Source organism: Drosophila serrata, unplaced genomic scaffold (assembly GCF_035046125.1).
Source record: "Drosophila serrata isolate PLE 108 unplaced genomic scaffold, ASM3504612v1 contig_184, whole genome shotgun sequence".
Classification (NCBI taxonomy): Eukaryota; Metazoa; Arthropoda; class Insecta; order Diptera; family Drosophilidae; genus Drosophila; species Drosophila serrata.
In genome coordinates this window covers 4,500,108-4,514,493 of record NW_028257082.1, presented here as the reverse complement: position 1 = coordinate 4,514,493, position 14,386 = coordinate 4,500,108, and the positions used below count along the sequence as shown (strand labels likewise).

General features: G+C 38.9%; 1 protein-coding gene and 1 long non-coding RNA gene across 2 annotated transcripts in view; one reads left to right on the top strand and one right to left on the bottom strand.

Annotated features, from left to right (window-relative positions):
• LOC110191099 (uncharacterized) overlaps positions 1-14,386 on the top strand; it is an 86,211-nt gene that overhangs the window by 8,757 nt on the left and 63,068 nt on the right. The window lies entirely within an intron of this gene.
• On the bottom strand, positions 7,860-9,538 carry Ir56a (Ionotropic receptor 56a). Its single transcript, XM_086829152.1, has 2 exons — positions 9,053-9,538; positions 7,860-8,996 (listed from the first exon to the last, which is right to left on the bottom strand). The coding sequence occupies exons 1-2, from the start codon at positions 9,536-9,538 to the stop codon at positions 7,860-7,862; spliced, it is 1,623 nt and encodes a 540-aa protein (XP_086685278.1).

Sequence of the window (14,386 nt, the reverse complement as noted above, 5' to 3'; positions counted from 1 at the left end):
AATAGGGCGTGAACACGCCCTTTTCTATTTAAATATGAAATTAAAACTCGTTTTGCTAGATGACAATATGTTTCAATGGAAAATAGCAAGTGTCTATGCAATAGGAAGAGATCTAGATAACAGACCCAGCTTAGGAATTTATCAGAAATGAAAAGAGCTTCTCATATTTTTATAAATTGCTAAGATAAATACTTTCCTCTACCTTCCATATTTTGTATCTATTCATTCCCAAATCAATCACTTTAGTAATAGTAAAATCAAATATTATTAAACATATGTATATAGCTCAGGCTGCGGCATTTACTTACCCCAAATTCAATGGATATTGGCTAAATTTTGCATAGATATTTCCACAGCAGCTGTGTCAACCTGCGGCCCAACATCTGCTACTATGTAGTACCCAAAGAGCCAAAACGAGAATGGGAGGCCTACGATTGTAACTGCTTATTGTTTGCTGCACTCGCATTTCCAATTCCCATTTTCCAAACAAATGAAAGGCTGAAGGAAACCCGGTGGCGTGCAGAAAATTTCAATTGAAACCCATTGATGAGTCCCTATATCTTCTTTCAATTTTTTTTGCTATTGGCTTTTGCATATGTTTGTGTCAGCAGAGGAACTGGGGCAGGAGCTCGGTCCACAGCACCCTTTGTGTTGACATTCGCGGAACGGACGCCCACGTAGAAGCAATTAATTGGAAAAAAATGCGCAAATAGAGTTGGTCCCGAATGCAGGACGATAAAGAGAGAGAGAGAGAGAGAGGGAAAAAGATCCTTTTTGTGGTACCAGGTGGCTTCTGTTGACTTAACCTCCATTCCCGCAACAATTTTCATGCCCATTTTCATGGGCATATTTCGTGGCGAATTTCCATTGCTTAAAGTCTTTCGGTGGCTGTCTTTCAAAGCACAAAAAACAAAAAACATGACTTGTCTTTCTGAAATGTCATTTGTTGCTGCTAATAGCTGAACATTTAGCATGTTTCTGAACTTCATTTTGGGGTATAACTTGTTTTTTGGAGAGGTTTGAACTGAAGAAAGTATTGGGTACTTATAAAGGCTTAATAAAAAAGATTACTCTTGCCAGGATTACAATTTTCAGCCAAGTTTTTTATAAGAATTAAGTTTTATAATTTAACACGTGTATTCTTGTCTTTTTCTGTCGATATTAATATTTTTTGACAGTTGTACGTGTATCGAAGTGATTAAACCGGAAACTGGAGCTAAAATCTATCGATAACTCTTACTATAAAGTTGAAACACTTTAATAATTTGAATTTAAAGTTTTTTTGAGAAGATGAACTCTAAAAGTAAAAGAAAACAAAATTGCTAATCAAATATTTATGTTTTTTTTTTTTAAATATATAATTTTCTGCTTAAAGAATTCGATTTCATAGGGTATATCATCGTTTCCTACGTTGTCCCAATTTTCTTCCAACTCCAACTCCTTTGGCCAGCGGAATGCAGTTTGCCAATGGAAGTGGGTAAAATTAGCGGGAACGAGGGAGTTTTCCCCGAACTTTTCGTCGCTGTCAATGGCTTTTGTCTCGTGGCGCGCTAAAACTTTTCTAATTAAGTGGCACGAATACGTTAGAGTGTCCCAGAAAAGGGGACAAACGGGGATCAGGGGGCGTGGCCGCTTGTCCAGTTGGCCTACGAGAGCGGTCGCATTACAATAAACTGTTATGGGTGGACTTTTAATGACCAGCTGGCTGCCACGCCGGCTCCTGCTGCTTTTCCTTGGCTTTCTCTGTTGCATTTTCCTCGGAAAAACGGGGGGCGTGTTAATGGTTATCGCTCTTGTTGTTGTTGCGGTTGGCCAGCATTAGTTACAAAATGTCGTTAGCCAAATTATTTGCCATGTTGGCGGAAAAATTTTTATGGTTTTTATCAGAGGAATGAATACCGGGGATTTGCGGGGTTTTGGGGGGAAGTCACTGCCAGAGCCTTGCACGACTAATTGCAGTTGAAATTTTGTTTTATGCGCACGCGGCACATTAAGTTTTATACGATTGTATGTCCTTGTTGTTGGGTTAGCCAGGAAATTTAACTAGCAAACTGTTAAGCCTGATAATTAACTTGAGCCCCGTTATGGTCAACGGAAATATGACATTACGAAAAGTGCTCGAAAAGTGGGCGAAATCTTATCACGCACAATTTTTATGATGCATAAAAATGAATTTAAGGTCTGACTCTTAAAAGCCATCGGCAGTAAATAAAAATATTACTTTATATGGTTTCAATCAATGAATTCATCTAAATTTTATTAATTGACATTACTAGTGGCAAATCAATAGGTTTTGGTAATAAAAACAAAATCTTACAATCACAGAATCGAATTGTACAGAAGAAGCAGGATTCCCAACTCAAGAAGAAGGTGTTTGGGTATTCTTTATCTTTATCTTCAAAATCATTGTTAGAAATTGCTCTTATTGAAATAAGAAATAAGAAATATTATCCCTTTATCCATTAATATTTCATTGGTATCTTTCATAAATATTTTATCTTGTGGCATGTAAAACCCTCGGTTTCAGTTTCAAGTGTTGTACTCCAACCGATTGTCTATCCTCACATAGGAATATCGGTTGGGTTTGGTAGGGCAAAAAGCTTTAAATATTTAACCGCTGCTGCATATGGCCCTCGTTGTTGGCCTTTTATTGCCGGCGTTCCTGGCTGGCGGAAAACCGCATGCTGTTGTAGATTAAGCCACAAGACTTTGCCAGAAATTCACTCCAATAACAGCGGCGCACATGCACATGCAGAAGGAGCTCTATTTATAGTTTGATGTTGGATTTTATTTGCAGTGTTTTGCCTGTCTTTTTTTATTTGTACCCTGTACCACGATTAAAGCCAAAAGGTCGGACTTTGTGTGTGTGTGTGTGTTGCCTGGAATTTATATTATTGCATGCCGGGGACTGAAGCTAACCCGACTCGAATTTCCCCCCGAAAATTTTCCAACCTTTTTGGAGGGTTCGCTTTTGTATTTCGGAGAAGCGAACAAATCGCAACATTACAGTTTCATGTTGTATTCGTTTTTTATTGATATTTGCGGTAATTGTTGCGCTCTTTCCAGGATTTTCAGTTTGTGTAGTACAACTTTTGGCCTTGTTAACCCTTTAGTTGTGAAACTCTGTCTATTCGTTGGCCCTTCGACATATTTATGGGTTCAGCTCGAAGTAACTTAATTAAGGCCCGCTCACCTGTCATGGGATCATCCTTCAAAGGGCTCTCTAAAAGCAGTGGGAGAAAAAAAGTAAAGACTCCTCGAAAAGGAGATGTTTCAAAGATATTTTGCCTTTTATTTTTTAAGTAACAAGTTTTTAAAGTGAAGTGAATATAGAAACACCTATAGTTGGAATATAAGTATGAAACTATAAGTATTTCTTGCAGTGCATGAACAGAAATTTTCAGGTCAGGAAAAACGTGCTACCATTCGATTTTTTGCCAGCTTAAAAAGTCATTCATCAATTAAATCGGCACATTCATCAAAACAATTTTCTTCCATGTTGATACCAACATGGCTTCACTGTGGTGACGTCAATCGAGCACATGTGAGATGGACTACTGTATGACATATATGTCTGTCTGTATATATGCGAAATGTGCCTCTGAGTGACTTTTGGCATTTCATTAGTCCGGCGACGGATTATGAAGGGTCATGAATTGAATGTCGAATGTCGAAGGGCTCCTGAGGTCAACTGTTCTGGAATTTATTTGATTTCCTTCCCAGAATTGATGGAGAGCCTTGTCAGAGTGGGTTCCATTGGAACTTATTGAAACTTTAAGTTGTGGAAAGTACGTGATGTGAAGGAGTTCCATTAGCATGGCTTGGATCATTTTTCATTTTGTGTTGTAGACAAAGAAAAACTTGTTTTTCCTGTAGTTTTTTTTGTTTGGTGTTTTGTGCTGTTTCTTTAAGGACTTCACACTTAATTGCTTTTTCACGCCTCTCGCCACCCGGAAGGAATATTTAATACACCCTGACGTAGCGCCATTGACGGCGGCCACTGACAGCAGCTGTCCGCTCAGTTTGTATTCACGGCGAAGACAGCGAGTCCTTCTCCTCCTTCGCCTCCACTAACATCCTGATGCTCCCCCACCGTTCCCGTCACGTCCATGGCCTGCAAATTGCTCATTTCAAGGCTAATTTGTTAGCATATATAGACACGAGCAGAGACAAAAGGTACACAGTCCAAAATAAAGGACATGAAGAAAAGCTTTTATAACTGGGAAAATCTATCCCCACTTAAGAATGGAATTAAATATATCTCAAGTGAAGTTTAAGTATATTTTTCGGATACAAATTAAATCCTCTTTAGTTAAAAATGTAGTATAGTTATCAATGATAACTTCTCTCCGTGTAAACCCCACAAAGACAGCGCATAACTTGTCCACCAAGGTGTAGCATATTTTGTCAGGCAACAGATGCACAGCCGCCACCCCCTCGAGCCACGCCTTGCACTTAATTACAGCGCAGTGTCAGCTAAATAAATTTATTTACATAATTTTAATTAAACAAGCAAACGGAAACTGTCACCCCGAAAATCAGCCTGTCTGTCTGTCTGTCACGGTCAAGCATGCGTCCCCCTTGGACTGTCAGTCAGTCAGGCACAAGGTGTCGTTGTTGGTGGCAAGAGGATGTCACCAATCTCCAGGAATCCAGCAATCCTCCGGCCATCCTGAGGCTTCTTTTTTTTTCAGGGGTGGATCTGTTGCCAATTTTGGTGTGCTTAACGATATAATTAGATTGTTTTGTGGATGGCGTTGTATTTTTTTCTGCTTTCTGTTGCTCACCCACTGTGATTTTCAATATGCCAGAAAGACAGGTGACTTTCAGCCCCCCTCGTTCCTTTGCCATCTGATGTTTCATTTTCTGTTCGGTTTTTGGTTTTTTTCTTGGTGTGTTTTGTGGAAGTTGCGGCAAATTGGGGTGACAAACCTCATTAATTACAAATGACTTCATTTCTTTTGTTTAGCGAGCATTTGGGGGATTCCCATTCAGTGAGTCTCTGAGGTGTGAAGTGTATGTGTGTGTGTGTGTGTGTGTTGTGGGTGAGTGTGTTGTGACAGCTGAGGGGCAGAGGGCAATGGATACTTTTCCATGGAAATGGTAGCCAATTATCATGTTGATGGGAAGTTTTATTGGACGGGCCTTGGGGCAGAGCTGGTAAAAGTATCTGAACTTTTTTTTTTGGGGGATGCTTGACGATCATAAGATTTAACGGGATCTTTTGGTGGTATTTAAATATAAGATTTATAAATGATTACCTACCGCCAAATCTTAAAAAATATTGGAATTTCTGATTGCAACAATGTTAAAACCGATCATTGAAGTATTAGTGTTGTTTTTGAACATCAATTGTAATTACTTCAGTCCTGAAGGTTTAAAGTATCGATAAATCGATCACAAGTACAAATATTTTATCTAAAACTATAATAATGCAAAAAGCATTTCAAATTCTTAAAAAATATATATCTACATAGAATTAGTCATGCATACATTTTTTTTTTCTTTATTTACCAAGCAATACGTTTGAAATTTAATCTTTTTTAAATATAAATAAACTCTTTTAAGGTATATGAAGTATTTGAAATGCATATCATACCGTTATAAAATCCATCAAATATATTTTTAAGAAAGAAAACAAAAAAAAAAGGAAGCTAACTTCGGCCCAACGACATTTGTATACCCCTTCATATCCCAATTCGATCATTAATAATTAATACAATATGTGTACATTATATATATTTATGTAAAAAACTACAAAATAATGCCTACTTTTATTAAAGTAACATAAAGATACTATGTATTACAGTTGTACATTCACAATCTTGAATTTTCCTATATATTTAACTATCGTTAACGTTTATGGTATAGTTCACCGATCCGGAAAATTACTAAGTTTCATTGGGATAACTTCAAAACTAGACTAGTTCGGTAGAAATGTAGAGACGGACAGACGGACATGGCTAAATAGAATCGCCTGTTGATGCCGATCAAGAAAATATGGTCGGAAAAGTCTTCTTTACTACGTTGACGCAAACTTCTGACAAAAATTATAATACCCTGCAGGGGTATAAGTACTGTACTATATATATAATTAATATAATATAATATAATTAATAAGGAATGCAAGTTAGTTTGGAACCGAGTGTCGAAGACAAAACATCTCGAATTTAAGTGCTTTAAAAATGTGGCACAACCTGCGAAAATTTTTAAAACTACTTTTTGTGGTGGCAATACTTTTGGAGCACGAGCCTAAAATGGTCTGTCCTGAGGGCTTCGAAGTGTTTGCCAATCGTTGTCGAAAGCCAGCGAATGGTGTCTGAATATTTTCCCACATTTAATTAATTATTATTATTATAATTAAAAGTATATTAAATGCTGGTGTAGGTTTGACCTAAAACTTTGTTTTATACAACTGGAAACTTTCGGCTGAATATATATAGTTCTTATTTATTTGGCGCAGTTTCCCAAAAAGCAACAATTAAATATATAAAATATTTTTATTTTCAAAAAGAACGGAAAATGGGGCGGGCTTCTCTATTGTTTTTTGGTAGATGGGGGAAGGCTTTTAGCCAAAGTCCCAAGTTGCTTATAAATTGTTCTATGGCCGCCAAACACATTGCAAAATGTGACAAATATGCATTTGGCAACAATAAATTTTACGACCGCAGTCGCCGCCGAATATATATTTCACACACAGTCCCGGCCGGAGTCTGGAGCTGGAAGCAAACTTTGGTGACGGGAAGGAGGTGGGATAGAGGCGGGAAGGAGTCGGGAAAGTGGCGGGGAAGGCCGCGGAAATCCGCCAAGGGAATAACTCCATATCCATATAAATATAAATTAGCATATTTTGTGGCGCCAGTGCGGCGACAACTGCAATTTCTCTCCATGACCAATTGTAATTAAATTGTCGCGAGGCCAGAGAAAAATGCACAACGATGGTTGTGTGTTACAGTGCACAAATATAATTGCTAGATTTTATTGCTGCCTTGTTTTTTTTGTTTTTTTTTGTTTTTGTTATAATTCAATTTGTCTGATTTATGCCGCCAGCTCAATCACAATTTAAAATGCCAAACGGCCAGCGTTTCGCTGATTTGTCGGCCTTGTTAACGCCAATTTATGGTCGATGCCTGATTATTGCCAATTAGCTGGAATTGTGCAACCTCTCCCCCAAACCCATCAGCCCCCTTGGCCCGCCCCTTTTGGCAAATTGCATTCATCCCCAATCGCAGGGCCACCAAGTGCTGGCATCCACAAAAAAGGCCAACTACATTTTGAGTGAGTTACTGCCAAAAAAAAGAGGATGCTAAGGACGCATGCGCTGCCAAAAACTATCTCCGAGGGGTACAACAAAAAATAAGAAGAACAAAATTCCTTGAGAGCTGTTTTCAACAATTTAACTCAAGAGTAAACTACTCAATGGTGAGTGGATATAGTTGAATATATTTTGGGGCAATTCTTGTCACCTAAATGTAATTAGCCTAAAATTATAAGCAAATGCCAAGGTAAAATCAAGAGTTACCAAAGCCAATCAGATCGAATTCGATTCCAAGAATATCAAGGATAGTTAATTAGCCATAACCCCAGCTAATTGGGTTATTAAATAGTGGAGGTCTAGAAGGACTTTCTGTAATGTTTATTCATATATTTTATATTTATATATATATATTCATATATTTTAGAAGAAGCACAAATTTGTCCCTTCGAATCAAAGACTTAACATTTCTCTTTAGAGAACTTTTTCGAGGGTGCAATAAAAGCAAGTGGTGTGAGATTTATTAAAACCATTAGTTGCACATTCACAATTATTTTAAAAAATATATATCTGGATTATACATATATATACGGCATGAATAAATCTAGCCACGATACCTTTTATACAGGATCTCAATAATAAATACTAAAATGCTCAGAAGCATACCGAAAATGTATACAATGAAATAAATTCCACAATAGGACATGCTCAGCGGTCTCCACTCGTTGTCCTTGTCAGTGGGCAATTTGGTAATGCCATAAACTTCCCTAAACTTTTTAAAACTCATCCTTTGCCATTTCTGTTCAAGGCCCGACTCAAAAATCCTGTGAAAATACTCATGAAAGGTGAACCTCAGCGGTGATTTGAGTGAGACGGGCAATCGCAGTTGGCGGACATTAGAGCAGAGCTTGGGTCCAGTGATAACAATTCTTTTGGTTTTAAGACGCTCCAGATACATCTGAACAGCCTGCCATTTGGGCGTTTGAGTCACAAAGACAACGCTGTCGTTTAGTTTAAGAAAGTTCCTTCGGAATGTCTGGGAGTCCACGATATCAACTAGATCCGTCAATGAGCTGGGTATGTTATTGTCCTTGAAAGCCTGAAGCATTGTGGGGTCTTCTGTTATAATCCGTATGCCACTTGCTCGCATCGATTCCACATCTGTGATTGGCGGATAATAAAGTCCCGTCGTCAAGGCACTGCTCAGTATGGATCCACAAGCACTGATGATGATCATCATGAACATGAGTGCATAAACCTCAATTATTTTATCCGCCAGAGGCAATCGTTCCAGCTGACCTCCGGGCAGAGGTACTCCCAGGTTAAAGCGAAAGGTGCTAAAAATCGTGTCCACCAGCGATCGACGATGATGAGCGATGTATTTTATTGCAAATACTGAAAGCCAGGTGGGCATTGCGAGCAGGAAAATATTGGGATTAAGCACTTTCCAGAAATATGTGCCCGACGGTATCGTTCGGCGAACCGGCACCACAAGGCAAGTCTGCGTATTCATCATCACCGGACTAAAGAGGAGGCTGTCATTTACCACCAGATTGGCCACCAAGTCAACTCTCTGGTCAGCCTGAAATAAATCATAGTTGGAATTAACCTTTTCTTCGGTCAGAAGAATGTCCATGCTGGCGTTGGTGTAGCGCATAAACTCCACCATTAGGTTGCCAATAGTTCCAGATAGACTGATGTTTCGGTCATTAATCACATCCGCTTGTTCCGTTGAGTTGTACTGCGAAATTATTATTCGAACTTTAACTCATTTACTTCTCTCCCCAAAAAACTTACCCAAAATATAAGTGGGGGATCGTTGAAAACTTTAACGGAAAAACGAAAGCCTTGACTTCGCAAAAATTGAGGATATGATGATCCTGGGATTTTTGTCACTATTAAATTTGTTGCATTATAGTATGTCCAAGCCTCGAATTTGGAATTGCCACGGAAAAAGAGCATCACTCGATCGATTTTGAGTTCATAGCACCAGGAGAAGAATTTTTCCATCTCGTCCATTGTCAAACCCCGTTTTTCCGTGTTTCGTGGAACGTAAAGAAAGCAACAGTGGTGTCTGCCTTTCGAGAGTTCTGTGTCGTTAACGGCTTTTAGAATTGGATCATCAAGGCCGGTAAAAAGCACGATCACTAAGTTATCAGCCATTTTATACTGATTATTCACAGTTTCTTGGTGCGAAACAATCTTATATATCGGCACCTCGAAACGTTCCATCAGACGTTGCTCAAGTGAAGGTCTAAGATGGATGTTTCCCGTATAAGGCATAATACTGTAAAATCCTAAGTGGTTGATAAGCATTTTTATAATCGCAAAAAGGGAATTTATGTCCTCCTCCAACTGCTCATTTCTTTCTCCGATTTCAAGAGGAATCTGCAACTCACTGCGAGTTAGGATTGGGCTGCAAATAATAATAGTTATAGTAAGTAAAGTTGGTAGGTAAAAAAGTCTCTCCATGGCTGCTGTTCTTTTGTGACTGTAACCCCTTAGCTCTTGTATTCTATACTTTATAGAATGCAATCCTACAAGTCCTTGTTTGCTTTGTTATTAAAGGACATTACTTTTAACAATGCTACTGGGGTCCGATTTTGAGTTGCTAATAAAGGTGCTGGATATATTTGGAATTTTCCTTTTTTAAAGCATTACAACTGTATTGGCAATTACAATTAATTTTTATATATGTACATAACTCATGTAACCGAAGTAAAATTATACATTTTTGAAGTAGTTTTAGAATTGACTTAACGCTAATTCGTAGTTTTATTTATCTTAATATCTGCAGTTCCTGCTTTATAATGACACATGGAAAATTATTTCTTCAGTTTCCAAACTATTCACCATATTAAATACATTTTAATGGATTTCCTGTAGCGACTCCTGTCTAAATACAACTTAATCTCTGGCACAACGAAATTGTTTGGGGCGCCACGTGCAATAAAATAAAAAGCAAAATGCAATTAAAACTATTTCAGACGACGACGACGATACCGTCGCCACATGCAGTGCGCAAAATGTTTTGCGTAATTGCAGTTTGGGGCTCATTAAAGACTGGAGCCGAGTCTTCCCGGAAGGAGGGGGTTTCCTTCGCTTTTCCAGCCGGACACAGCTGGCGTGCGAAAAGTGCCAAGCGGACTTAACAATGCGTTACATTATTGTCCTCTCCCCCGCGAGTCCGAGTCTGAGGAAAAACATTAAAAATCCATTGCACAAAGCTAGACAAATAGACGCGCACAATCGTTGGCCAAGGGGGGTGATGAGGTGAGGTGGTGGTGAGGCTTTTCCGCCAGACAGACAGATCGGCCATGGCATACCCATAGTCCTTCTGCATTCGTATATACATCAGGGCGCTCCTCTGGTCCGAGTGGCTTGCTTAATTAATAAATTGATTGGATTGTTTTCACAGCACGCGGTTCGGTTGCCAGGGTTATTTTATTTCCCGCAGTACATCCCAGTTGCTCGGTTTAATCGCATTTTCTTGTACATTCCTTTTTATGCGTATTCCTTGGGCATTTAGCTTTAGTTTTTCTTGATTTTTCTAGCAAGTCACTTGGGCTAAAGGTTAATGTATTCAAAAGGTTCGTTTATATATACATATATTTAATGGAAATAATAAAACACCTTTGGCAAGGCAATTAAGTAAAGTTATTTTGTATTATTCGCTGTATTATAAAAGAGTAATTTAAATCCTTTAATATTTATCTTTAATAAAATGAATACTTGCATAGTTTATTTATTTCTTTTGCCACCAAAACTCTGGCTTAGAGATGGTTTACTTTAGGCATCATGATTTTATTTCTTAATTCATGTATTTTCATTTCCTTTGCAATTTAATTAATACTCCTTAATTATTGTATTTTGCAGAGAGATAGTTTTATTATAAATATCATGAGTTTTAAAGCATTTTTCATGTTAATATACTTTTAAATTATTTTTAATATTAAAAGAAAATATAAATAATAATAAATCCCTTTTTAAATGCACTAAAAATACCTTACCATTACTTCAAATTTTTAGTTCATCTTGCAAAATACATTCCATTGAGTAATCAGGTTAGCAAATTAATTAAATTTATTAACCGAACGAACACTTTTCAAGCGCTATTCATCTTTATCCTTTTTGAGATGAAAATGCAGACGACCCCCTGTGATGTCCTTTGACCCGGTTGCCCCCACGTCTTTGCACCCCTTTGGGTGTACCCCTTTCTTTTTGCTGGTATGCCGTTAACTGCTATTAAGCTAGCCACAAGTTGCTACGCGACAAGCTAACACACAGACACACACACACACATGCAGAAACAGGAGCAGACACAGACATAGACACACATGGGAGTCGCCTGGCCTGCCTGCCTTGTTATTATGGCCAACAATTCAACAGTTATCCTTTGGTTTTCCCTCTTACCCGCTTTTACGAGCGCCACTTGAACCCGTTTATTTTGCATGTTTGTGTGTGTGTGTTTGCCGGTATCCTTTTTTGTTTTGCTTGTTTTTCTTTCGTTGGTGGCAAACACATTTCACATGTCGCCATTGCCGTTCTGCGCACTCATTTCCGCTTCCTGTTTTGTGGCCAAAACTTCAGAGCCACAAAAAAGGGTTTGCCCCCCAAACACCGTGCTTCCCCTCTCCCCCCACCCTCCTTTTGACCGTTTTTAGTACAATTTTCATTTGTACGCCACGGCCTCGTAAATCATGCGCTGACATGGCTAGCAAAATTGTCGCTGCAGTTCATAATAAAAAGATAAGAAAGGACTCGACAACACAAGAAAAAAGCACCGAGAAATTCTACAGCATTGGAATTTCCAGCACAAAAATGTTTTTTCGAATGGAGGAAGAGAATTGGCGGGGAATCGCGAAATAAAATTAATAAACTCAAGTGAAGACAACTGGCCAGATGGAGAATTATGTGGGGAATTCCATAAGTAATTGAGTTCTGGATGGGAAAAAAATGTGCAGGAAAAAGGATCAAGTTTTTATTTATTTATATATTTAAGATAGTTCACTATTCCATGTGTCCAATTCTATAAGAACCATCTCATTTACGTACTCCAAACTCGATCCCATATCATTTTCTCAGTCACAAACTTAATGCAATGCAGCTTAGCTTTAATTATGCATTGCGACATGAGGCGGCATGTTGAGCTTGCCCCCTAGACACTGGCTTTATCCTGTTGCCGGCGGAACCGCTGGTGCGAAGTCCGCACTAATTAATCCCTTTACGACTGAAACCTATCAAAACACAAGCTTAACTTTTCCAATAAAAATAACGACGACACCGCCGCAAAAAACAAAAAAAAAAAGAAAAACAAAAAACTAGAAACGAAAAAAAATACGGACGAGATGCGACCGGGAAAACCGCAAAAAGCAGAAAGCACAAGGAATCTGCTAACTTCCTATGACCAGGAGTTAGGTTTACACGGCGAGAAAGGGGAAAAACTTGGGGAAAAGGTCAGGAAAAGATAAGGTTTTACGAAAAATATATAAAAATAGCAGGTAAATTGAATTGATTAATCACTAGTAAAGGTAACAAATGGTTTGAATTTAATATTAGATTGCAAACTATATATTTCTTAGTTAATTTTTTCCCCAAGTGCATCTGACACTGTGAGATGCCGAAAGAGCAGCAGGCAACGGTCTGGGTGCTCCTCGCTTTCGCCATTCCAGCGACTACAAGTCCCTGTCCTTGTGTCCTTGGGTCCCTTCCTGGCTCAAAATGCAGCAAAAGTTGGCGCACTAATTACCAAGGATTAGTTTCATATTTGTTTGTCAACAGCGGCCAAAAGCGGAGTCCTTGCGGATGGAGCGGATGGAGAGTGCCCCCTGCAACTCGAGCAGCTGCTCGTGGCTAAGACCAGGCGAGTGTCCTCCTGTCCTCCTGTCCTCCGACAAGTTGGCAAGATTACTTATGAGCTCAGCTTTGGCCAAGCGCGCGAGAAAGAGGAAATCATGGTTAAATCGGGGGAGCGAGAAAAGGGGACCAACGGCGTTTAGCTGCCTTCGTATTCATAATGAAATTAAGTCGATTGAATGCCCTGATTATATGCATACCATATACATACCTCTGTTCTGGCCAAAAGACCCTCGGCGGCCAGTGGCAATGCGTAAATCCGTTAAGGGTAAAACAAAATAATTCAAAAAGCGAAAAAAATTACAGTCACGTTAAAGTGTAGGTGAAGTCTGAATACGCTTTCAAAGAATATAAGTACTATAACCTTAACTTATATCTATAGGTATACGATAAATTAGTGTTCAAGGTTAGTTAAGATATCGATTAGGTTATATCTTTCACCAAAATTGAGCAGACATATAAACTAAATATATATTTTCGATGTGACCCTGCCATCATAGTTACCTTCTGGCATGTTTATTAGTCAGAGAAAACGTATTACCCGAGCACATAATCAGATTGCAGAATGCAGAGGGCAACCCTTGACCAACAGGGGCAAAAGGATAAGAGGCCAGGACCAACCACCCTCGCTCGAATCGCATGTCTCTAATGTGATTGACCCTTATGCCTCGTTGCTGGCATAATACTTGTGTTATCCCCGGCTGGCAGGGAAGTGCAGGACCCAGAACAAGGGCCAGTAGCAGCAAGCAAGCAGGACCAGAACCAGGAACCAGGAACCAGGACCTTGCCTTTGCTCCCATGTTGGTCATCGTGGGCTTCAATAAATTATCACGCCATATAAAGCAATTAATTCCACAGCTACAGCTTACACCCTCCACCCCTGACTGCTGCTACTCCCTTCAGTCCTCCAGTCCTCCAGTCCCCCAGTTCACTTCCTGCAGCTCAAGGGTTGTTTGTGTAAAGTTTTTCCATATTATTTGCTTACAGCTGGCTTCCCTTTTTCCACATTTTCTTTCATATTATTATTATTTTGTTTTTTTTTTTTTTGCTTTATTTTTGGCCGGGATAAATAAGCTTTTAATGGGGTTTAGCTCTTGTTTGTACTAATTGATATTTCCTGCGCCATCGTCGTCACTTTCTTCATAATTCGATTTGCAATGTAGTGCAAATTTTTCAATTATTTCCACAGGACTTTTTTAGTATTCTCCCCCCTTCTTTTATGACCCTGCAAAGTGGCTTGCAAATTACTTTCGCCTTCAGTTTTGTCGCCAGCAA